Source organism: Haliotis rubra, unplaced genomic scaffold (genome assembly GCF_003918875.1).
Source record: "Haliotis rubra isolate DU_JTF1 unplaced genomic scaffold, ASM391887v1 Scf711, whole genome shotgun sequence".
Taxonomy (NCBI): domain Eukaryota; kingdom Metazoa; phylum Mollusca; class Gastropoda; order Lepetellida; family Haliotidae; genus Haliotis; species Haliotis rubra.
Window position 1 is genome coordinate 387,559 of NW_025767426.1, and position 25,652 is coordinate 413,210.

At 40.7% G+C, this 25,652-nt stretch overlaps 1 protein-coding gene and 1 long non-coding RNA gene across 2 annotated transcripts; both read left to right on the forward strand.

Moving 5' to 3' along the window:
• Positions 1–2,058: 2,058 nt before the first annotated feature.
• On the forward strand, positions 2,059–13,124 carry LOC124259168 (aldo-keto reductase family 1 member B7-like). Its single transcript, XM_046693263.1, has 10 exons — positions 2,059–2,161; positions 5,790–5,960; positions 7,995–8,111; positions 8,968–9,054; positions 9,590–9,706; positions 10,950–11,062; positions 11,606–11,687; positions 11,813–11,896; positions 12,697–12,779; positions 12,976–13,124. The coding sequence occupies exons 1-10, from the start codon at positions 2,093–2,095 to the stop codon at positions 13,016–13,018; spliced, it is 966 nt and encodes a 321-aa protein (XP_046549219.1). The 5' UTR covers positions 2,059–2,092; the 3' UTR covers positions 13,019–13,124.
• A 7,934-nt stretch (positions 13,125–21,058) lies between these two features.
• On the forward strand, positions 21,059–21,838 carry LOC124259166. Its single transcript, XR_006893769.1, has 3 exons — positions 21,059–21,174; positions 21,571–21,652; positions 21,765–21,838. It is a non-coding gene; the product is annotated as an uncharacterized LOC124259166 (long non-coding RNA).
• Positions 21,839–25,652: the final 3,814 nt, after the last annotated feature.

A 25,652-nucleotide genomic window follows, 5' to 3' on the forward strand; every position in this document is an offset into this window, starting at 1 on the left:
GCGGCGATTAATAAGTTATAGTAGTAGTCGTAGTCGTGGAAGTGATTGTGGTCGTGGTGGTGGTAGTAGTAGTAGTAGTGGTAGTAGTGATAGTGGTAGCTGTGGTGGTAGTAGTTGTAGTAGTAGTAGTCGTAGTCGTGGTAGTAGTGGTGGTAGTAGTAGTAGCGGTAGTAGTGGTGGTAGTAGTAGTAGTAGTAGTGGTAGTAGTGGTGGTGGTAGTGATAGTGGTAGTGGTAGTAGTAGTAGTAGTAGTGATGGCAGCAGTAGTAGTAGTAGTAGTAGTAGTAGTAGCAGTAATAGTGGTGGTGGTGGTGGTAGTAGTAGTAGTGGTGGTAGTGGTAGTGGCAGTGGTGGTAGTGGTAGTGGTGGTAGTGGTAGTGGTAGTGGTGGTAGTGGTAGTGGTAGTGGTGGTAGTGGTAGTGGTAGTGGTGGTGGTAGTGGTAGTGGTAGTGGTGGTAGTGGTAGTGGTAGTGGTGGTGGTGGTAGTGGTAGTGGTGGTAGTAGTAGTGGTAGTAGTAGTAGTGGTAGTGGTAGTGGTAGTAGTAGTTTGTTGTTTCTCTTTCACACACACCCTCAGCATTTATCCAGCTATAATATGAAAGCGGAGTCTCCGTCTGGAGTCTCAATCGGGGATGGATACCAAAACTTCCGATTTACACAGTGGGAACGCTGACATCAACCGATGGCATCAGCCATGCCCCTGACCCTGGCACTGAGACATGACTGTATTAACATACCACTAAGTAGTAGTAGTAGACGTGGTAGTAGCAGCAGTAGAGTTAGTAGCAGCTGCATCCCAAAGAATTGTTTTAAGGATTATTTTTTGTACATAATATTTAAACTGAACAAAACAGTTGTTTTGCATATATACAGGCATGTCTAAACATATTTATAAAGTTTAGTTCAGAACATTATGTACAGATACTACAATTTTGAACAAAAAACTTTTTAAAAAAAACATGAGTAAGTGAGTGAGTTACTTTTTCGCCGCACTCAGCAATCCCAGCTATATGGCGGTGGTCTGTAAATAATCGAGTCTGGACCAGACAATCCAGTGATCACCAGCATGCGCATCGATCTGCGCAGTTAAAAAACATAGAAAACAATGGTCAAACATAGCCGGAAAAAATAATGTTTTATACAAAATTCGAGATTACGTGAATGGAGCCAATATACCTTCAGAAAGCAGGAAATTGCATCTGAGAGCAACTAATTTAGAAAAATTACCGAACCCTTCCATATCCTCGGCTGCTTCCAGGCCTCAAATGTAGATAGTGCGCCCCCACCCTTACCCCCCACCCCATTAAGTAAAATGTTAACTAGTTAACTACGGCCCTGATATTAATATTAGTATTGGTATTAATATTAATATTAATTAGTGAGTGAGTGAGTGAGTGAGTTTAGTTTTTGGCCGAACTTAGCAATATTCCAACTATATGGCGGCGGTCTGTAAATAATCGAGTCTGGACCAGACAATCCAGTGATCAACAGCATGAGCATCGATGTGCAGAATTGGGAACCGATGACATGTGTCAACCAAGTCAGCGAGCCTGACCACCCGATCCGGACAAGCATAGTCGCCTTTTGTGGCACGCATGGGTTGCTGAAGACCAATTCTACACCGGATCTTCACGGGTCATTAATATTAGTAGGGGCGGTGATGGTAATAGTAGAAGTAGTAGTAGTAGCAGCAGCAGCAGTAACAGGGGTATTAGCGTTGGACTAGTATAAAAACTCTAGTTGTAGTAGATTAGTAGTAGTACATCTATATTTTTAGATTTGATTCATCACAAGATCTGTGTCAAAGTCCATAGTCCATATTCAGTGTAAGGGTTTGACAAATATGCTTGACCGCCTGTCTGGCTCGTATCGACAATGTCAACACTGGGCTGGGGAGGGAGGGCTGTTTCATCAGCCCAACCCGGTCGAAGTGTACTGTGACTGCACAACCACGGAACGCAGGGGATGAGCCACGTAGCAATCGTGACAATGCACATTTTTGTTGTATATAAAAACAGTTGGATTCGATCTCGATATCAGTAAGGTAGACGACTCGTACCCGTATACTCCGTCATTCACCAAGAATCGTAAAATGGCTGCACAGACAGTGACGTTGAACAGTGGTCATAAGATGCCTCTTGTGGGTCTCGGCTCATGGCAGGTAAGTTGTGTCTATTATGCATATAGTATGATCGTAAGGTGATCGTAAATCCAGTACCTTAACATACACTTACGACAGTCGTAGCGCTTAGGTGATCGTAACGCCGATATCTTAACATAGACTTACGACAATCGTAGCGCTAAGGTGATCGTAACTCCCATACCTTAACGTAGACTTACGACAGTCGTAGCGCTTAGGTGATCGTAACTCCCATACCTTAACGTAGTCTAACGACAGTCGTAGGGCTAAGGTGATCGTAGCTCCCATACCTTAATGTAGACTTACGACAGTCGTAGCGCTTAGGTGATCGTAACTTCCATACCTTAACGTAGTCTAACGACAGTCGTAGGGCTAAGGTGATCGTAGCTCCCATACCTTAATGTAGACTTACGACAGTCGTAGCGCTTAGGTGATCGTAACTCTCATACCTTAACGTAGACTTACGACAGTCGTAGCGATAATATTGATTTGTACAAGAAAGACCCAGGGTCCCGATCCAAGAAACGTTCGTAGCGCTAAGTCATTCGTAAGCCCATGATGAACAACAGAGATACGACAGGTCGTAAAGTTACGAACGCTTTGTGCATCCCCACAATATCTGGTACTCGGCTACACAATAATATGCTATATCGATGTATTTTCGGCGATGCACGGATGTGTAAGTGTAAATGCTGACTGACCAAACAACACAGGAGAATGTGTCACAGTAGCATATAACACATAATGCAGGCTGCGATTATCTCGGACAGTAGGGCCACTGGTCTCAAATGTTAAGTTCAAAAAGTATCTTCAATATACAAAGCATGTGACAGAGCTGACCGAGTAGAATCGCAGTTTTGAAATTAATAATGAACAACAATAAACCGTGTGTCTAGAAATGCATGTACATGTAGTTATATAGCTGGCTTTACTGAAGGATGCCCCTAGGTACATATCCATATTGGTAATATTGCGCAAAGTTCCTATAGCGGCCTTAAAATTTCCGAGTCCCGTGCTGGGACCTTCTGATCCCAAGTCGGACGCCTTGTCCACATGACCAAAGAGGTTAACCCCGTCAGCAAGCTGACAAGATCTGTGGGATGACTCCACGCCCTGCTACATTCCTAACCCACAGTAATGGCAAGAACTAGCGCCAAACAACCCGTAAAGATCCGGGTTACCAGTAGCCTACCTGCCATTAGGAACTTTCGGCACGTGCCTACACTTAATTTTTTCGGCAATTCAGAGGAAAATAAAATATTTGTTCCAGAGTCCCATGCACCACCATATTGAGATCCAGACACATTTCCTTATATCGAAACGGCAAGATTGTCAATTGTTCAAAACATGTTTATATGTAAAGTAACCTGGACCTATCATTCAAGCATTCAATGAATATGTATTCACAACACAATTACATGCAACAAATGGCTTCTGCTGATATAACTAGCCCTAGTCTACAGATATTTCTATATACATAGAAATTGATACTGACTTCTGTTAACCCAACATAGCCCCAAGAAAATGCATGGAAAGTAGGATTTTCTTATTTGAATAAAAGGGGAAATCAGCTGATACATAATATCTTATGGCTAATAAAATAACGACTTTTGTGAAAGAGATATTTTGCCATTGTTTTAATATGCTATAAAATATTCGTTAGAATACTAAATTTATCAGTACAATTACAGTAACTTCCCCATGGAATTGTATTTCTATGAAAAGAATGTACACGTCCAGTTGTGCCTACACTCCATTTCTTTGCTGGTTACGCCCCTGGTTACAATGGGTTTTAAGAAAACCATGCTTGTCGTACGAGGCGACTGGGTTGACTGACATAAGTCATCGTATCCCAATTGCGTAGATCGAGGCTCATGATGTCACTATTTACAGGCCGTAGCCATATAGCTGGACAACTACAACCACAACACATACACGTAGCCCAAAACATACACACACGTGTCATGAGGTTACGATGTTAACCACAAACTATATCACGAAATCAGCAGCCGGCTACACAAGATGAATAAATGAGGTGAGGTGAGGTGAAATTGGGTTTAACGTCGTGCTTGAGAATATTTCGCTCATATGACGACGTGCATGCATGCGTGTGTATGGGTATGTGCGGCTGCTTGTACTAGCCCAGACTTAAGCTGGTTTTATAGTGCTGGCCCATTGAGATACCATGCCGCAGTGAAGCATGAATACCCAACTCAGACACATTATACTGACTCCGAGCCGACCAGTCCTTGATGTACCCATTAATGCCGAGCGTCAGGCAGGGACCAACAAGTACCATATTTTAACGTCTTTTGGAATGACACGGTCGGGGATCGTACCCGCGACCTTCTGCTCTCCGGGCGGACGCTCTAACCACTACACCACGGAGGCGGTGATGAATAAATAATTACTCAATATTAGGTTCCTATAAAAAGGAAACATAATTTGTCAAAAGGTGCGCATGTTCTAAATACTTTTAGCGGCTGTAGGAATGCCTTATATTTAGTGATTAACTTCATAATGTATGTTAAAATATATTGCCATATAAAGGGTAACAAACAGCAGCTCTACTCAACAATCAGTTCATATGTATCTCGAAATTCCCGTTTCACTGTTGAATGACGTACGCCACTGCCTTCGTCTACATGAAAATGACGCGATTTTTCATTACACAACATGCATAGTAGATAACAACATTGACAATATGTTGCTTGGTAATGTCGCGGGTCATGGGAGGTTGCACCTTTTGGTGAATGTTGAAGAAAATAAACCATTTCTTTGGTTAAAAAACAATATTTCATTCACCTTTTCAGTTCATTCATTTGTTTTACGTTTAAACTCTCTTGTACACGAGAATAAGCAAAATATTCGCCAAGGCTCGAGAATTACGTAATTAATATAACTCGAAAAGATAATCTGTCATTCCGCGTCACTCGTTAGTTATTGTCTAATTATTTTACTTTTCTACGACTATAAACTAATTTGTGATATGTTGCTAGTTACGATGCTGCCTTACGATGGTAGTTTTTGAGGTATCGTAATAGTACACCTTGTGTAAATTTTTACGCTTTTATATTTGACTGACTGACTGACTGAGTTTGGTTTTACGCCGCTTTTAGCAATATTCCAGCAACATCACGGCCGGGGACACCAGAAATTGGCTTCACACATTGTACCCATGTGGGGACTCGAACCCGGGTCTTCGGCGTGACGAGCCAACGCTTTAACCACTAGGCTACCCCACTGCCCCCTTTATATTTGAACTCACTCACTCACTAAATATGAAATCAACTGATATAGATATAGATGTGTTAGACATCGAAAATAGGAATACATTGTTAAAATTGTGCCTTGGGAACAATTTTTATAGCTGAATGAAATGAGAAAAACTCGTTTGTGTCAGTTCTATTCCATAAACATGTGAGTGTTTCACTGGATATATGTCGGGACTACAGTGACTGAATAAAGTACTTGGAATAGAATCGAAGTTTTACAATAACGAAATTTCTACACATTCATATTAGACGAAAATTACAACTGACAAATATTCGTGAATGATATGAGATTTTACAAGTTTTGTACTTTCAAAAACATACTGGGCTGGCTTCAGTCATTTGTGAAACTGTTGATGCCTGTAAATTGGTTACAGGTTACCTCCCCCGAGGAGTGCAAGGACACTATCCGTGCGGCACTGGACGCTGGCTACAAACACATTGACACAGCCTACGCATACCAGAACGAGGCTTTCATCGGGGAGGTGCTCCAGGAATACTTCAAGGCCGGGAAGCTGAAGAGGGAGGACATATTTATTACAACAAAGGCAAGATGATATTTCGATATTGAAACCATCTCGGTTTGAAAACAGAGAACATGCGTGTTGCTTTGTAATCAGTTTCTGTTAGATAGATGTTCGTTCACAAAATGACATATTCCAAGGACAAATATTAAAGTTGAGCCTCATAAAGCCGTTTCTAATATAGAGCTTAACTGAGTGAAATGACCTCCTAGAGAGTATATGCTGTGAGATAGTTTGGCTTGAGAAGGGCACTCACTAGTGAGATCCTCGCACTATAGAAAATGACACGGTGGTGATTGATGACATAGTGGCTTTAGGCATGCCAGATAGTTGTCTACGCTTAGTCTCTGAATATATAAGATTTTGATGAAAAAAAAGTCATCCCATTCAAATTAATAAGGAGCCCCAGTGAGATGGGAGATTCATGACCTAGGGAAATCTAGACTTGTTTCATTTAAGGCTTTTAACATTGCAGGAAGGGCTAGGCAGTAGAGAAATAAAGCGATTCAGGGACTGTATTGACAGACTAACCAGATATATGTGGTGACTGTTATGATTCGAGGTAGACCAGTACTTGCCTCTGCTCGTTCGTTTACCTCATCCAGTAGATGTCCAAGACCTTTATCACTTCAGGCATCCCTTCCAGGTTACTGATAGCATGCCAAAATGCCGTTTAATGTAGACAATTGAGACAATAGGGCCTGTAAGCCTCGCGAGGCGCTACTTCCGGTAGCCGTCTCCGACTCAACTTGCGATATGCGAGACGGGGCCCCAGCTTACTTCTGGTACCAGATTTCTGGTGAGAAGACACACTCCGGCGCAGCGATAATTTAGCATAACATCGCTGTCACTGGCTAACGTGCAGATCACGTGACCGGACCTTTCTCTTTTCGCACCGCAAGCTTTTCCGTGCGCTTTTCATAATGAACTAGCCAAGCCGTATGGAACTCTGGGTAGGAGAGGGGTGAGAAGAGTAGATTCAAGAACCAGTTCTGGTTCTAAATTGCGCGACCGCAAAACATGATTTTACTAGACCGGACCAAGTGTACAGCCACTCTTGGCAGTCACAGCTGTTGAAGTCGTAATAGTTGGGGATGGTTAGATCGGAAATGTGTTATTCCTGCAAGGATTACCGATTCCTTACTGTCAACTGACAACCATAACATGATACCATGGGAAAAGGTATGAAACGCGGCTTGTCACCTGTTGTAAGGGGGGTGGGGGTTAGCAGAATATCCGCCATTTTGTTTTATGACGTCACATAGGTGTGTGGCGGTCTCGCTAAGTGCTGTGACCTACTTACGGATCCTATTACTCTAAGATCCGTGAACATCCGGGTTAGAATTTATCTTCAGCAACCCATGCTTGTCGTAGAGCGCGACTAACAGGATCGGGTTGTCAGGACTGACTTGGTTGACACATGTCATCATATCCCAGTTGCTTAGATCGATGTTCATGCTGTTGATCACTGGATTGTCTGGTCCAGATCTGATTGTTTACAGACCGCCGCCATATAACTGGAACATTGCTGAGTGCGGCGTTAAACTAAACTCACTCACTCACTCACTAAGATCCTTGATGATCTGGGTTAGAATTGATCTTCAGTAGACCATGCTTGTCGTAAGAAGCCACAAACGGGATCGGGTGGTCAGGCTCTCTGACATGGTTGACATATATCATCGTATCCCAGTTGCTTAAATCGATATTCATGCTATTGATCAGTGGATTATCTGGTCCAGACTCGATTCTTTACTAACCGCCGCCGTATAGCTGGAGGGGCGGTGGGGTAGCCCTAATGGTTAAAGCGTTGGCTCGTCACGCCGAAGACCCGGGTTCGAATCCCCACATGGGTACATGTTTGAAGCCCATTTCTGGTGTCCCCCGCCATGATGTTGCTGGAATATTGCTAAAAGCGGCGTAAAACCAAACTCAGTCAGTCAGTCGTATAGCTGGAATATTGCAGAATGCAGCGTTAAATACCAAAGAAAGAAAGAAACAATTTCTCTAAACAACATTTGTCTTTCGGGAAGTGTGATAATGATTTATGTGTACTTTCAGCTCTGGGTGACCTACCATGAGAAAGACCGTGTTTCTCTGTGTATTGACGAAAGCCTCAAGAACCTACAGCTGGACTACGTGGATATGTATCTTATTCACACCCCTGTCTCCATGAGGGTCAGTGTTAAATATTTACAATATACATAATAAAGTTGAAACAGTACAGGGGCGGATACAGCTTTTTGAGAAGGTGGGTGGGTGAGGGGGTGCACACACTTCATTTTTACCACACACACACACACACACACAGATCTGCCTATGCTGTTCAGAAAGTAGTAAAAACAAAGGTATGCATTTTCACAATTCCAAAGTAATCTGATCAGTCGGCCTATATGTATCATGTTTCAGATTTCCTTCTAACTGTTTTTCTTGCAGTGGATTATTTATGTTAGATAATTGCTTAGATCAAACATACTTTCCGGCTTTCTTCTTTTTTTGTTGTTGTTGCAATGAATGATTGATAAGTTTGACAAAGCCTGCATAAAAGTATTTTATAAAAAATACGCCAATGATTCAAATATCGTTTGTAGTCTATATTTGCTTGTAACAAATATACTTTCAGACTTTCTTCTGTTATGTTTGCAATGAATTGTTGATAAGTTAGACAAAGGCTGAAATCAGTTAATTTAAAACAATTCAAAAAAAGTTTGTAGTCTGTAATTCCTTAATTGACATATCGTCTTCACCATGACTGTACCCGTGAAGATGCGGGTTAGAATGAACCTTCAATAACCCATGCTTGTCGTAAGAGGCGACTAACGGGATCGGGTGGTCAGGCTCGCTGGCTTGGTTGACACATGTCATCGTATTCCAATTGCGCAGATCGATGCTCTTACTGTTGATCACTGGATTGTCTTGTCCAGACTCGATTATTTACAGACCGCCGCTATATAGCTGAAATATTGCTGAATGCAGCGTGAAACTAAAGTAAACTCACTCACTCACTGATCATGACTGTACCTTTGCCGGACAGGAAACGGGCAAGAGGATGGGTATTTACCCGATTGATGAAAACAACAAGCCTGCTTTCACGGAAGTACCGCTGCTGGAAACATGGAAGGTAAATATTGGTGACAAATACAACTAAGACAACAGTAAACTATAACAGTAACTGTACGCATTGTGGTGTAACAGGAAATGTGCAAACATCCTTGTGAATCTTCAAGACGTGTTATAGTTCCGTGAAATTGACTACACTACTTCCACCAATTTGATGCATGAAATATGATTAATCTTGGAAATAAAATCATTACAGAATTAGACAGAATTAGTTTATATACTGATATTTAGTGTTTTGGGTGTTTATTATGGCTTTATTATTTTGGGGATATATATTTTGTTTGTTTTTGTTTTGTTTTCTATTGTTCTTTTAATTGTTTTGTTTTTGTTTTGTTTGTTTGTTGTTATATAGGGATATCGGGAGTGCCTTTAATAGGAGTCGTACAATGTTTTCATGGCATTGTTTTTCTCTTATGATGCTCCATTTGATTTTGTACCCACAGTCGAGTCATTGCCAGATTACATTTCAAATCGATTGCCGACAACCTGTATAGTTTCCCACGTGTCAAGGTGTATAGTCTAATGGCTTTTTACAGGGTATGGAACAAGTGGTTCGTGATGGCAAAGCCAAATCTATTGGTGTCTCAAATTTCAACATGAAACAGATTGAAATGATATGCAAGTCAGCTGCAATCAAACCCGCCACAGTTCAGGTAAAGGGCATGTTTCGTAACACTTTTGTATTGTTGTAAATTTGGTTATTTGTTCTAATATCTTTTCTAATATTAGGCTTGGGAAGTAAATGTTTCATTAGCGAGGGGTATCGCATGTATAAGGTATTTCAAGGCTTAAACCAGGTATTGCCTTTGTTTTAAGTATGAGACCTTATAAAATCTCTTTGTGGTCGGGGGGCGGTGGGGTAGCCCAGTGGTTAAAGCGTTCGCTCGTCACGTCGAAGACCCAGGTTAGATTCCCCACATGGGGACAATGTGTGAAGCCCATTTCTGGTGTCCCCCGCCGTAGGACATTGCTGGAATAGTGCTAAAAGCGGCGTAAAACCATACTCACTCAATTAGTGGTCGGACACCTGATGAGTCGCATAACTGTTGGTAGCAGGCCACCAATGGGATCGGCGACTAACAAACAAAACAGCAATGCATAATTCTGTTTAGAGTTGCGTCCTTGGGGCAGTTGTGCTTTTCATATCTTATGCCTTTATGGATGGCAACTTCTATATTATATTATGATGCACCTTATTAGAATCATGTAGTAAACTCCCTCAAACAATGTGGGCACATCCACCTTTCCTGTGAAGTGAAGACTGTTAGGGATCATCCGGACTTCCGTAAGCACCTTCAGGAGCACCTCCAGGGGTGTGTCCAGAACTTCCCCAAGAATCTGCATCAAGGCTGTCATCATCTGACTGACTGACTGACTGAGTTTGGTTTTACGCCGCTTTTAGCAATATTCCAGCAACATCACGGCGGGGGACACCAGAAATGGGCTTCACACATTGTACCCATGTGGGGATTCGAACCCTGGTCTTCGGCGTGACGAGCCAACGCTTGAACCACTAGGCTACCCCACCGCCCCCATCATCTCTAAACGTGTCTTACCTATAGTGTTTCTCACCAGCTTCGATGAGTTCATAAGCACGTCGATCAGTTCATAAGCGACGACTAATGGTATCAGGTATCAGACTTGCTGACTTTATTGACGCATGTTTCCCAGTTGCGTAAATCGATGCTCATGATGACAGTCACTGGATTGTCTGGTCCAAACCCGATCATATAGCTGACAATTGCTGAGTGCAGGGTTGAGCGTAGGGTTGAAAGTCATGCAATTCCATTATAGCGAGTAACACACAATGGACCATTAAATTGGTATTCAACCACAAAAAGTCATATCCGACGAGAGAGAGGTTAGAACTTACTGGATTTTTTTCCACTTTTGCAGGTTGAGTGTCATCTGTATCTCCAGCAAGACAAGTTGTTTCGGTTTCTCAAGGATAGGGGGATAACTATCACGGCCTACAGTCCCTTCGGCTCACCAGCTCGACCAGCTCACATGTAAGAATAGATACTAAACAACATTCTAACGTCCCTTAATAAACAATAATTAATCCAATACGTTTTGAAGAAATGTGCTTATCGGTACATTCTCAAATTAAGAGCCCACGTCAATACATGGTAAGTGGAAAGTGATGATTAAATTATTTCAATAACCTTTTTAACTAAATTTTACTCGTTTTAAAAAGTAATAATGACGTCATACGACACCACTGAAAATTTGTGAACTTCTAAATTTGACAATCAACACTTCTTAACACGGGCAATAGATTGACTACAGGCGTGTCCTTAAAGTAACATAAAACAGATCATAAACTCCCATGCCCATCTACATGCCCATCCACACCACCTTATCCATGCCCATCCTCGTCCCCACCCCATTTATTAAATACTTCACTTACCTATCAATTTACTTACACATTGCGTCTCACCGCTCTGTGCACAAAAACACACACCTCTTAAAACAACAGTCACTGCCAGATATAAACTTTAACGATTTTATCATGTTCATGTTTATGTTTTGTGTCAACGTTCTGTACCCAGACTGAAGGAAGGAGCTCCCAGAGTTCTAGATGACCCAGTTGCTAAGGATCTGGCCACAAAGTATAAAAGATCTGTAGGACAGGTATGTAGCATTTAGATAATCTTGAACACCTGGTGTCATCACTGATGTTCAGTGTTATTTTCCCTTCAAACCAAACGGAATTTCTGACGTTCTATAAGTAATTCATTTTCTGTGTTAATTTGCAGATTCATCTTCGCTATCTTGTCCAAAGAGGCATCATTGCTATCCCCAAGAGCAGCAACCCTAGCAGAATCCAGGAAAACTTAAAGGTAGTGTTCATCGTTTGTAGCTTCGAGTATTTTAAAAACGTTTATATCCTCAATATAATATTTAATCAAAGAAAATGTGTGTCGAATAATTAGAATTCAACATAAGTTTAGCATACCCTGCCATAAGCCTCCCCACACCTACAACTTCTGAATTATCAGCCTCTGTTATTGCTGAAAACGAAACGACAGTCAGACTGAAGTGAATCGGTGACTAAGAATCAGGTCTGTTTTTCAGATGAAAACAACTATGGGCTAAACTAAGTCAGACATGATCAATGTGATCCTTTGTGTAACAATATTGTGGTAACAATTGAGTTGATGTAGCATATGTTATATTTGGGATTATACTTTCTTAGTAAATTACAGAGTTTAGTACTTTTGTTGGGCTGAGTTCCATCCAGGATTCAAACCCACACCCACAGAGTCACATTCGTGACCAACTCGTGTTGTTTCGGGACACGCCTGGAGGTTACGGAAAGGGGCGAGTGGTGACGAATGTCAGAGTCAGGCACCTAGTCGCCATGACACAAAGTCAGGTGTCTAACCCACTCAGCCACCGTGGAACGTGTAGTCTCTAATATAACATATGTTACATTTGACCACTTTCTAAATGGCATTGAGTATTCAGTTGGGTTTACGTATTACTGTTATTTTTTACAGTGAAAATAAATACCTTCCCAGTATTATCGAGTTTTGCTTCAGAGGCTATTGAGTGGCTTTCGTTACTCTCAATGTTTAACTACTATGGATTGCAGTTGTGCCCATGATGCAAATTCATAAATATGTATTTGGTTTCAAAGGTATTCGACTTCAAATTGTCTCACTGTGACATGTCAAAGCTTGCCTCACAGGACAGGAAACTGCGGTTTTTCGATGGTCAGGAGTAAGTTTAACATTTTTCTTTTCCAAATAATGAAATTTGCTAAGTTAATCTTTTTTTTCAATGTAGCCACCATAATATCCGTTGTTGTTAAAAAAGCAGAAAAAGATATCTCATTAAAAAAGTTGTTACAGTTCGTGAAAAACATGTTGTAAATGTGGTTTCAATTGTTATCATGTAATACATCTCTTCACTTCAGATTCAAGAGCCACCCAAATTACCCCTTTGGCGAAACTCTCTAGAATGAATATTTACAACGCCGTTCTGGTCTTCAGTTACGATACGAGATGTTACTTTCTTCAGTGAAGGATGTTGACTCAGCCATAAATAAAACAATTCTTATTGTTATAGTTTCTTTTGGTTGTTTTGTCACTTACGTTAATGTTTGGGACCTTATACCTTATAATATTATATGTCTTTATTTTTTTTAAAGTACTGTATGATGTTTTGTCAGAGTTCTTTGCAACACAAATGGAATTTAAACCGTAGGTTTTTGAAACTGTTACTCTTAACTACATCTGTATTGTGTTGTAAACGTTTAATTTGTTTTACTTCTTTAAGTCAAACATTCTGTTGTCTTCAGCAACCCATGCTTATCCTAAGAGGCGGCTAACGGGATCGGGTGGTCAGATTCGCTGGCTTGGTTGACACATCATGTCCCATCGTATGTCGAATGGATCTCAATTTAGTAAATAGATGATCATGCTGTTGATCATTGTATTGTCCGGTCCAGACTCGATTATTTACAGACCGCTGCCATATAGCTAGAATATTGCTGAGTGTGGCGTTAAACAACAAACCAACCGAACAATTCTACATCAGTTTCCGCTTTCGTGCATATCGGGTGGTTTCCATGGATACTCATAAGTTGATGAGTTCAAATACACAAGTCAAAACATTGATTACACAACAGTCTCGTTTCCTGCTGACAGGGTTCCGTCCTATTGCGGAACTTAGTACAATAACCAGTCCAGACTGGATACATAAATATTAATTAGTGTTATTTGATACATCTAAGCACTTGTATATTGCAACACTACGCTCCTTCTAATCCTTGCAAACAAGTCGTGCAGCGTGCTCTGTCGTACAGCTCTGTTGAAACCTGGAAATCGTGGAAATCTCAAAATGAGGCTCTGCCGCTAGAAACGTTTGGCGGTCTTGTACGGACTTGATATAATATCAGTCACACTGTACGTTACAAAAATACACTGAATAAGCACAAAGAACACATAACAGGTGTAACAGTTGTTCCAGATGCATCATTTTACGACCTCATCAAACAGGGGCAGTCTGTGACGTCTTAGTTAAGGTCATGCTGCCTACACCTCGCCATAAAATATAGAAATACGATGTTATTAAAGTTAAAACTTAAAGTTGAAGCCATTTTCTTATGAAACAAGGAATTGGAATTCAGTGTAACCATAGTTGTTTGTGATGTCTATTTTCACTTTCACACGAGAAAATTGGATCGGTTGAAAAGTAGGTCATTGTCTGAATAGGTTAATGAGCCTCATGTTTCAGTTGGTGTATCTGTTTATTATGCATGTTTGATTTGACCGTTCGATTAGTGCTTTAGTGCGACAATAGTATGGTAGCAACAGCTCCAAATTGTGTTTTGAACACACACACCTCAACAGATTAATGACACTGTTACAACGGGTATAAAGATCACGCAAGTCTCCGATACAACATCCAAGTTACCAAAAACAGCTCAATATTTGAAGAAATTTTCCGACGAGTGATCATCACAGCTGCTGATTTTGAATGGGATATTTTGAAACCCCATTTTGAACACAAAACATGAACTAGCCCTAAACATTTACAAATTGATTCTGTAACAAACTGACAATAACCGAATTGTCTCCATAACGAACCAGCATGTACAAACTGAGCAGCATCTGCATTAACAGGTAGGTCGGCGAAAAAGTCTACATTAACAAAACTGGTCTAATAACATTTCCTTGTGGTGTATCATTACCGGAAAGTTCTGTCTCAAAATATGATTATCCAGAAAGTATTTGGTAAACCACAGAGGGCTATAAAAGCCTCTTGGTCAGAGTAAAATGTCAGTATCTAGTGTGAACAGCTTGGCAGCGGTGGCCCATAGAAGACAGGAGATGCCGAATGCTGTACTCTGTACGGGGGGATTCCGGAAATAAACATGGCTACCTACTCCAGGCTTGTTAATCCCTCAACACTTGTATGTTAGATTCAAGTCGTTACAACTAACACAACATGGTGTCAGAAGTCGGATGGTGCGAGAAGTTACAGTGAGCATGTTTTGATCAATTGAGAAAGCGTTTCGCGGGCCTGGACCGATCGTCCCTCTGCACAGAAACAACCAGTTGCCACGCTTTCTTCTCGGTCTCGTCACTCAAGGATAATCGTCATGACGCTCAGGTTACAAGGATAATCGTCCTGACAGAATTGCTGTATCGGCGGTCGTTTAATATTCAAAATGAATAATTTGAAGCCACCGTCATCGTTGGATTTAACAGGAAATCCAGCAGCATATTTTCGGATTTGGAAACAAGAATTTGAATTGTACAAGGTTGCAAGCGGTCCAGACAGAAAACCTGCACAAGTCATTGCTTCAACGTTCCTTCACGTCTTAGGTAAGGAAACACGACAAATGTATAACAGTTTCGATTTTGAAAATGCCAATGGTCGTGATAAATGTGACATTTTGATGCAAAAATTTCAAGATTATTGTAATCCCAGAAAGAACATTAAATTTGAAGATATATTTTTGGAACCAGAACTCAATAGATTGGGGGAAAATTTGAAAGCTTCTACACTGACATTCGAAATAAAAGCACAACTTGTGAATTTGGAGACTTGAGAGATTCATAGGTCAGAGATAGAATTGTAATTGGCATTCTGAATGAAGAAACAAGATCACGTCTTTTGAGAGAACAGAATTTAACTGTAGAACTGGCCTTGAGTATTTGTAGAACAGCTGAAACAAAAGAATTACAAGTTCGAAGCTTACAAGATGACAAAGCTGCTCATGTTGAATATTTCTCGTCGTAAGGGATCTACATCTAAGGTAAATCCTAAACAACATCAAAGAAAACCTCCTGATAATTGCACCTATTGTGGTAAGGAAAAACATGACAGGAAATATTGTCCAGCAAGAAATTCAGTATGTGACACCTGTGAGAAAAGGGGACATTATGCAAGAGTTTGTAAAGGTTATGTCAGAGCTGTTGAGGATCGTAGTGATTATGAACTAGTTTCAGATGAAGAGGAATCTGTATTTCTCGGGTCTATCAGTAAAGAGGAAACAGTGTTCATCGGTCGTGTCAGCAGTACCAGTCCTCAGCGTGATGTCAAGCGCATCTTTCAACTGTTAGTCGACGAAACACCCATCTCCCTAAAAGCTGACACTGGAGCTGATGTGAATCTCGAAAGAAGTATTCAAGAGATTATTTCCAAACAGAGAGCTACAGAAGCCCAGGAGAATTTTCGAGGAATTCAGCTGGACTTCGTGGGATGCTTCAATGCTACAGTGAAACACAAAGATAAGTCTGTACAAGAAACATTCCATGTTTTAACAGAGAGTAGCCATTTACTCTTGAGTTGCGATGCTTGTGAAGGTCTAGGACTTATTCAGTTCTGCGCATCTGTAACTAAACAGGATATGTTAACCGTGTTCCCAGGTCTATTTACAGGTCTAGGTGAAATGGATGGTCAGCTCAAGGATGTCAAAGTGTTCTCTAAAATCGACGCCAACTCAGGATTCCATCAGGTGAGGTTAACAGAACAGTCATTGTTCTTAACAACATTCATCGCACCTTTCGGAAGATATTGCTACAAAAGACTACCCTTCAGAATTACTTCTGCTCCTGATTATTTCCAGAAACAGGTCTCCAAAGCTCTAGAAGGTCATGACGGAATTATGGACGACTTTCTCATCTATGGTTCTACCGATGCTGAACATGATGAACGTGTTAGACACACTCTCTCCTCTCTTCACAAGACAGGGATCACCTTCAACAAGGATAAGTGTGTATCCGGAGAGAAAGAAGTTGAATTCCTCGGTCAGTCTATCAGCGAAAAGGGCAGAAAAGCAAGCGAGCAGAAGATTTCTGCTATCATGAATCTGCCGAAACCAGAAAATATCTCTGATCTACGTCGGTTTCTAAGGATAGTAAATCAGTTTGGCAAGTTTATCTCTAACGTAGCAGATTTGACCAAGCCTCTCCGAGATCTTCTTAACAAGAAGAATGCATGCCACTGGGACGATCCACAGAAAACTGCTCTTTCAAGAATCAAGCAAGCTGTCAGTAGTAGCACGGGTCTCGCAATCTACAATCCAAACGTTCCAGGAATGGTAACTGCGGATGCTTTATCTTACGGATTGAGAGCTGTCTTGATGCAACAACACAAGCAAGCTTTGAAACCAGTGGCCTTCAGATCTTGCTCTCTTTCCGATACGGAAACCTGCTATGCTCAAATTGAAAAGGAAGCACTTTTTCTCAAATGGGCTTGTGAGAGATTCCAGGTGTTCAGTTTGTATTGGAAACTTACCAAAAACCCTTAGTACCTCTCCTAGGTGTAAAAAATCTTGATACATTACCACCCAGAGTTCAACGGTTTCGGATGAGACTGATGAGGATTGCGCACACCATCAAACACGTACCAGGAAGTGAACTCGACACAGCGGTCACTCTCTCTTGTGCTCCTGAGAAGGGTCAACTAGAACAAGATTTAAATTTTCAACATGAAGTTGAAGCTTATGTCAACAGCATTACTTTTCCAGCCTCAGGCAAGAAGATGGACGACATCAGATGTCACCAACACGAAGACGACATCTGCAGACAGATAAGACGGTGTTGTGAGGAAGGTTGTCCAGAAAGACATCAGTCGAAAGGAATCATATCCCATTACTGGTCATACAAAGCGGACATCAGCATATGCAACGATCTTCTACACTACGGTGAGAGAATCATCATACCAGCATCTATGCGACCCAGCAGCCTCGAGACACTACATGAGGGTCACCAAGTACCAACGAAGCCGTGAACGCGCCAAGCAGAGTGTGTGGTGGCCTAATCTCAGTAAACAAATTGGCGAATTTGTTGCAAAGTGTCATGTGTGATGTAAGAAAGCTGAAAATCACCTAGAGTCTCTCGTACCATCTGAAATGCCTGAGCGAGCATGGCAAAAAGTTGCAACAGATCTTTTCGAACTCAAGAAACAACCGTATCTTCTGGTTATTGATTATCACTCCCGCTTCATCGAAATAGCAAGACTCACCAGTACAACATCAAGAGAGACCATCAATCATCTCAAGAGCATTTTCGCATGCCATGGTGTTCCTGAAACTCTTGTGTCTGACAACGGCCCTCAGTATTCGTCAGCAGAACTGGCTAAATTCAGTGGAGAATATGGTTTCTGTCACATCACAAGCAGTCCTGGTATTGCTTCAGGAAACGGCGAAGCAGAACGTGGGGTAAGAACTGTCAAAACACTCTTGAAGGCAGCAGAAGATCCTTATGCGGCTCTCATGAACTATCGTTCAACTACCCTGAGTTACGGATACAGCCCATGTCATGTCACGTTGTCTACATACCAAGGTACCCATGGTATCGGACAGACTGAAATCAAGTCTACCAAATCAGGAAAAGATCATGAATCATGAACTGTCCCAGCGTGAATCTACACGGCACAACTTCAACAAACACCATGCAGCCCGTCCTCTCCCTGTGCTTGAAAAGGGAGATAATACATGGTGACCTGATAGAGGTGAACATGTAACTGTTTTGAAACAACTGGCACCTCGGTCATACAAAGTGGAAACAGAATCAGGGACATATCGAAGAAACAGGAAAGATAACTTTCTCCCACAACAGTCTGACGAGGAACAAACAGCTGTAAAGCCGCCTGTCCTGACAACACCATCTGGTGATGTGTATAAAACCAGAGCTGGCAGAATATCGAGACCACCTGGAAATATCAGTGACTGATAATCTAGTAATATACTGGTCTCAGTGTTAAAGTCTGAAATTGTTTCCATTAATATGTTAGGTTGCTGAAAACAAAGATTGAACTTGAATTATTTTGAATGTTAAAGAAGCTGAATGTTTTTAGAATTTCAAGAGTTAATAATGTTGAAGTGTGTTAAGTCCGTTCTAACACAACAGATTACGCTGGCCCAAGCGTCGATCAGGTATATGCCACAGATGTTCAGAGGGAGGGGGAGGGGGTGGGGTCGTTTGATCGAAGATGCCATAGTAACACCTGAACGTTGTTTTGCTGGCAAAGACGTGCAACGTGAGGTTGAGCATGTCATGCTGGAAAGATCCACCGTTGACGTTGATGAAGGGAACGACGTGACGTAGCAAAATCTCGTCTCTATAGCGAACCCCATTCAATGCATCTGCCACGTGCACAAGAGCTGTCCGGCCATTATGATGGATACCTGTCCACACCAGGACACTTTCACCACCAGGTCTATCGACCTTCTGTACACAGTTATCGACGTAACGTTCATTCCGACGTCTGTATACACGCGGACGTTCATCAGCACGTCTGAGAAAAGAAACCGAGACTCATCTGAGAACAAAATTGTCCTCCATCTTGCCCGCGGCCATCTCAATCATTGTCTTGTAGACGTGCAGCCCGGTGATGTTGTGTCAAGATGTTACATCGAACTGGTCTTCTGGCAAAACGTCCGGCTTCCCGTAGCCGATTGCGCACTAACTGGTCGGCGATTCGGCGCAGTCCAGGGATTTGGGTTATTGTGGATGTTGCGGTCGTGGTGCGTGAACGAAGAAGATGTTTCTACCGGATGTAGTGATCCTGGGCGGCAGTGGTAACTTAAGGTCGACCTGACCTGGGTCTGTCATTAACACTCCCAGTATTGTTGTGTAGGGTCGATAGGTTTGAGATGGTTTATCCGGACACGCCGAAGTGCCTTGCCACCTCATGCTGTGATGTCCCTCCTTGTAAACGGCCGATGGCGTTGTGTCGTTGGGCTTCTGTCAGTCTTGGCTTAAAGCAATGCATGTGGAGTACTGTTGATGTGGCTTTTAAAGCCTACAGTCATAGGGTTCGGCTGAGGGTGATATACAATTTCATGAAGCACGTGCATTTCATGTAGGGTGCGTTTTAACGATTCACTTCAAACGTGAGTGTAACGTTACGTTCTTGTTCAACGTTTCTTATTTCAAAATGTTTGGTCGGCGGCAACCATGCCTCCACATGTTAGGATTCAGAATGGATTGGTTTTTCTCAAATATCTTTCAAAAATTCAAATTGTTCCTATGGGAAGTTTCTTTTTTTGAAGAGTATATAAAATATATTGGCCTAAACGATGTTTGTAGATGAATGAGTGAATGAGTATAGTTTTACGCCGCTTTTAGCAATATTCCAGCAATATCACCGCGGGGAACACCAGAAATGGGCTTCACACATTGTACCCATGTGGGGAATCGAACCCGGGCCCTCGGCGTTGGACTGCAAACACTGCGAAATGAATACTGCCAAGCATCATCATTGAGGTGAGTGAGTGAGTTTGGTTTAACGCCGCTTTCAGCACTATTCATGGATTATCAAGGCGGCAGACACCAGAAATGAACGTCACACATTGTGCCCATGTGGGGAATCGAACCCGGGTCTTCGGCGTGACGAGTGATCGGTTTAACCACTAGGCTACCCCACCGCCCCAGAAATCATTTTAGTGTTACCTCATCATCATGGAAAATATCCCAGTTACACATATTTGAGCAACCCACAGATAGATCTGAAGGAGTAAATGTCCCTCTTCCGGGATCCATTCTGGTCTTTTTTCCGTTATTTAGGACAACCAATTCATTATCATCCCATCTTATTTATCACTGCCCCACAATTCATTATGACTGTTGAAATCACCACAAATATGTGGACCATTAGAGGATTCACACTTGGTTTTCTACTGATTCCTCTAATGATTCCACTAATTACTATGATGTTTCTTTTATCACCATAATACGTTTCTGCCGTATTATCTTTCAATAACATCAATTTGTGTTTTGAGGGAAAAACGAACGTTATTCCTCGAGGAGGAACAATGCCTCAGCCTTCATTGGTCCTATTGAGCATTATGCAAACTCTTTCAACAATTATGAGAAATCCCTGTATGGTACAAGTCAAAATAGGAAATTATTGTCTCTGTCGTGTCAGATTTGGAAAGATATCACAATAATACACAATGAACAAGTAATATGAATATTCAGTACACTATGTCATTTATACCACGTTAGATAAGATAAACATTATTGGAACTTTCACATTTGCAGGTTGAGTGTCATTTGTATCTCCAGCAAGAAAAGCTGTTTCAGTTTCTCAAGGAAAAGGGGATAACTGTTACAGCCTACAGCCCTCTCGGTTCACCAACTCGACCAGCTCACATGTAAGAATCTTAACTGAACAACAGTGACTAAACCCATATGATTCTAGTTGTAAAGTCATTTTGATTTGTTGTATCTGAATTAATGCAGTACATTGACAATATGGTCCTTTAAAGAAGAGAGACTATGAGCGATATGGAACGATGCCATTGAAACTTTGTAAACCACCACTTTACCACTTCATACACAGAAAGTATAACGTTACAAAATCACATCATTACATCTTCATCCTTATCCTCCCACAACCACCATCCCTATCACTCATACTCACCTCACTTGTGACGTAGTTTATTTTACGCAGTCAACACAAAAGGATGCTATGTATAAAGTGTTACGTTTTCTTTCATTTCCTATCAATCATGTTTACTAATACATGATTGTCCACGCCTTGTACCCAGACTGAAGGAAGGAGCTCCCAGAGTTCTAGATGACCCAGTTGCTAAGGATCTGGCCACAAAGTATAAAAGATCTGAAGGACAGGTATGTTACACTGACATCAGAATGATGACGTCCATATATGTGCATGTTGTTGTGATATGGAAAGCGCGGCCGATGTGAATCCATTTTAATTATCAGTTTATTATTTATGCAGATTCTCCTCCGCTATCTCGTCCAAAGAGGCATCATTGTTATCCCGAAGAGCAGCAATCCTTCAAGAATTCTGGAAAACGTGAAGGTATTGTTCATTCCTTCATCCCATTTCCATCTGAAAGCAATTATAAGTTGATTTGTCAAAGTGTCAATTTTGTTTTCGAAAATTTTAATAAAAATGGAAACGTAAGTGACTCACTGTCTGTTTTTTAAACACAAATATGTCTCGAAGGGGAATTTGTAAAACAAGCTCTTCTCTTACTTTTCAAAGGTTTTCGACTTCGAACTGTCTGGTGATGATATGTCAAAGCTTTCAGCTCAAGACAAGAAACTGCGTTTTTTTACCGGCTTGGAGTAAGTTCAGTTTTAGTCATGTTTTAAAAAACATAAAACATTTTCCCTCTTCGTTCACACATGATCAATGTGTTTGGTTCCATAACAAATATGTTGTTCTTCTACATCTAGAAATATTCCAGCAACATCACGACGGGAGGCACCAGAACCAAGCTTACACATTGTTGTGTCACAAAATTTGAAATTATTGGTTTCCATCCATTTTCTGGTGATGAGCAACTGGGTTACCCCAACACATCTGTTGCAATGAATATGGTAATGGTCATTTCTGAAAAAAACGAGATATGTTCTTTTTCAACTGAGATTCTTGAACACTCTGAAGTATCTTTTTATTGTGCCTTTGATCCAAAAGAAAACTTTTCATTTCAGATGTAAAGGTCACTCAGAATACCCCTTTGACGAGCCTCTCTGAAATGGGAAATCGCAAAACGGTTCCGAGAAGTCCTCCATTTGGACACAAATATCAATAGTCTTTTCCTAGCAGCATATTCATATATAATATGAACCTTCATATATTAACCTCGTTGTTTTTTTAAGTGTGTAACACATTTTCAACTTTTTCGGAAGTGGCGAAGTCACTCTACAAATAAAGAACAAAGAGATAATTCTACTTTTACCATATGTGCAGTAGCTTGATAACAAGAGAAACAATCTGTACTTATAAGAAATCTCTTCTGAAAGCTTGTGCATTGTACAACTTCAAGTATAGTTCATTCAGTTGTTGAAAACATTTTAGTAACTTTGATCTTCTCGGGATTAACTCGCACTATGTAAACATCCCTGATCTGTTTTTAGCCATTTAAATACACGCATGTATAAATATAGAGTAAGTTACGGTTTTCTATCTAAGGCTTGAACAGATCATTTCTCATGAGGGAAAGTAATATATTGGGTCCATAGCAGAGAAACTAGGTTCACATTTACCGGCCTACAGAGAGGATCGTACCTTTAAATGGGAAGAGTGTCGGCAGGCAATTAAGAAATGGCATTCTTCTTCAATATCAGTTAAATTGCAATGTTTACATATGCGATTCTGTATGTGAGCTAGTGAGTTACGCGGCGAGTAAAACGACCAAGTACAATTTAAAAAACGAAGTGTACTACATCATTGTTTAGCTTAGGTAGTGAGTACGTAGTTTAAAAAAAAAATGTTTATATATTTTTATTGGTTCCCAAGATTATAATATCACAGATATACAAAGCCGTGATAAATACGGCTTTAACTGAAGCTGGTACATGATTTACAGGTATGATATTAATATATTAATATATTCATAAACATGCATAAATCTTTGCCAATAAACGTACAGATTATGTCAGGTACAAATCGATACAGTTTAGAGTCATCTAAGTCTGGGGATAGAAAGCTCCATTTGTGATTGAAATTATTTATTTTATTATTTTTGTTGATATATGATTTTCACAAAGTATATTTCCTTTAGAGTTTTTATATATAAAGTTAGATTTGGAAGCATATATTTAATGCTGAATATGTGAATATGTCTCTTCGCGGCAATGATGATGTGATTTAGTATTCTATTTTAATGTAGAGTACCAAACCATGTTTTATTATAGTATCAATGGATGGGGATATAAATTGTTAGGCAGTGGGTATGTAGTTGTTTACATTAAGGTCCCAGGACCCTTTACACCATTCTGTTGCTGGCTGGTGGGTCGAAACTTAGTCTCACAAGTCGGGAAATATGGGTCAGCTTGGCTCTTGCTCTGGCTTACCTCTGGTTTTAATGCACAAAGCGTATAAGCTCGGGTGTATATTTCATAGCCTTGCTCCAAGGATTTACTGAATGGATGTATAGTAATTCTATCCTTTAAAGAGGCAAGTCTAGATTAGCGGACAGTACAAGGACGCCAGTCTGTTATTCATAGTTTTTTAGAAATTGCATTTAAACTATTTATTTTTACTTTAAAGACTATATAGTAAACAGCTAATCTTATCTGCACTGTCACGGACCATTTTCTGGATACAAGTCAAGATGTGTTTGTTTGTTTGTTTGTTTAACTTTTCTCGAATCAATAATAATAGAACTGTGTTATTGTACCAATTTTATCAACACCTTTGTCTCAGAGGCACAGCTTCGTGACATATGTTTATCAACCAAATAATTGTGATACCCAGTGTACCTGTAAAGATTAACGTAGCTCGGCCTACCTATGGTAAACGTCATAAACACACGAAAAGGCAAGTCAGTTGTTCACCTGAGAAAACACGGGAACATGACTGAAGTCAACATAGGGAATTGAGGTATTTTGGTCAATAATGCGTCAAATTGGAAATGAACGCTTCATGATTACCTGTGATATAAATGAATTTCCTCTTTTCAATTTGCTGTGTTGACCTTTTTTATTTTACTGATTAAAATCTTATCCCCTGTGCATATTATATTTGATTTTGTAATCTATCGTGTATGTACTGCATATTAAACCCAACGCTGCACAAGAGTCAGGTTCAATACTCATATCAGCTTCATACAGGCAAGTATTCGAAGAAGAGAGAGAAAGTACAACGATCTATCTTGAGGATCAAGATGTTTCTCGAATACTTATTTCAGTAAGACGCTAGCCCGGGAATCATTCGTCACATGGCTACGATGTTGTTTGGTGTTTCACAAAGCTTTGACATGCTGTACATTTATGATGGTCAGTAATGGTCAAACAGAAACTTTGAATCATTTAATCAACTGGTAACAAAGGAGACCTGAGAGAGTCTGCACACAAAGTTGACTCAATGGTTTTATTACACCCGGTCACAGGTGGGCTCGATCCCGGCACCTCAAGCTCGCTGGATCACTAGCCTGGCGCCTTAGCCAGCTCGCCCACAACGCCCATCATATTGCCAGCTGCAGGCACTCGAATTTGCCTTCTTTGGCTGAGATGACGTATCATGTTTCCTCTCATTTGATGGAGTGCATGATCCTATTGGATGAGTGAGTTTAGTTTTGCGCCGCATTTAGCAATATTCCAGCAATATTACTGTGGGGTCACCAGAAATGGGCTTAACACATGGTACCCTTATGGGGAATCGAACCCCTGTCTTCGGCTTGACGAGCGTACGCTTAAACCACTGGGCTACCCCACCGCCCCAATCCTATTGGGTATGCAATAGTTGTTTCAGTTGTCTCTTTAATAGAAAATAAACATGTGGATCATAATCAAACACTGCATACTTTAAATTTACATAAACTTATTTTAATTATCCTAGTTATTGTATGTATGTCTTGATATAAGAGTAATATAACTCTAGTATTTCACTGCTGCAATTTCCGTTGTTTTTATGTCTAATGTGATGCAATGTTTACAACCATTTGAAGAAAAAGTAATTTCACATCCGTAAAACCTTTTGGCTCCGGTGAGACTCGGATATAATTATGTGGAATTCGAAGGTGATTTATATTTTGTTGTACGTCAGAGTTATATAGATAATCTCACCCTCGTGTCTTCTGATATCAAATATATCAACACGAGTTGATTAAAGTTGCAACTTTTTACTTTAATCAAGGAGTGTTGGTATATTTGA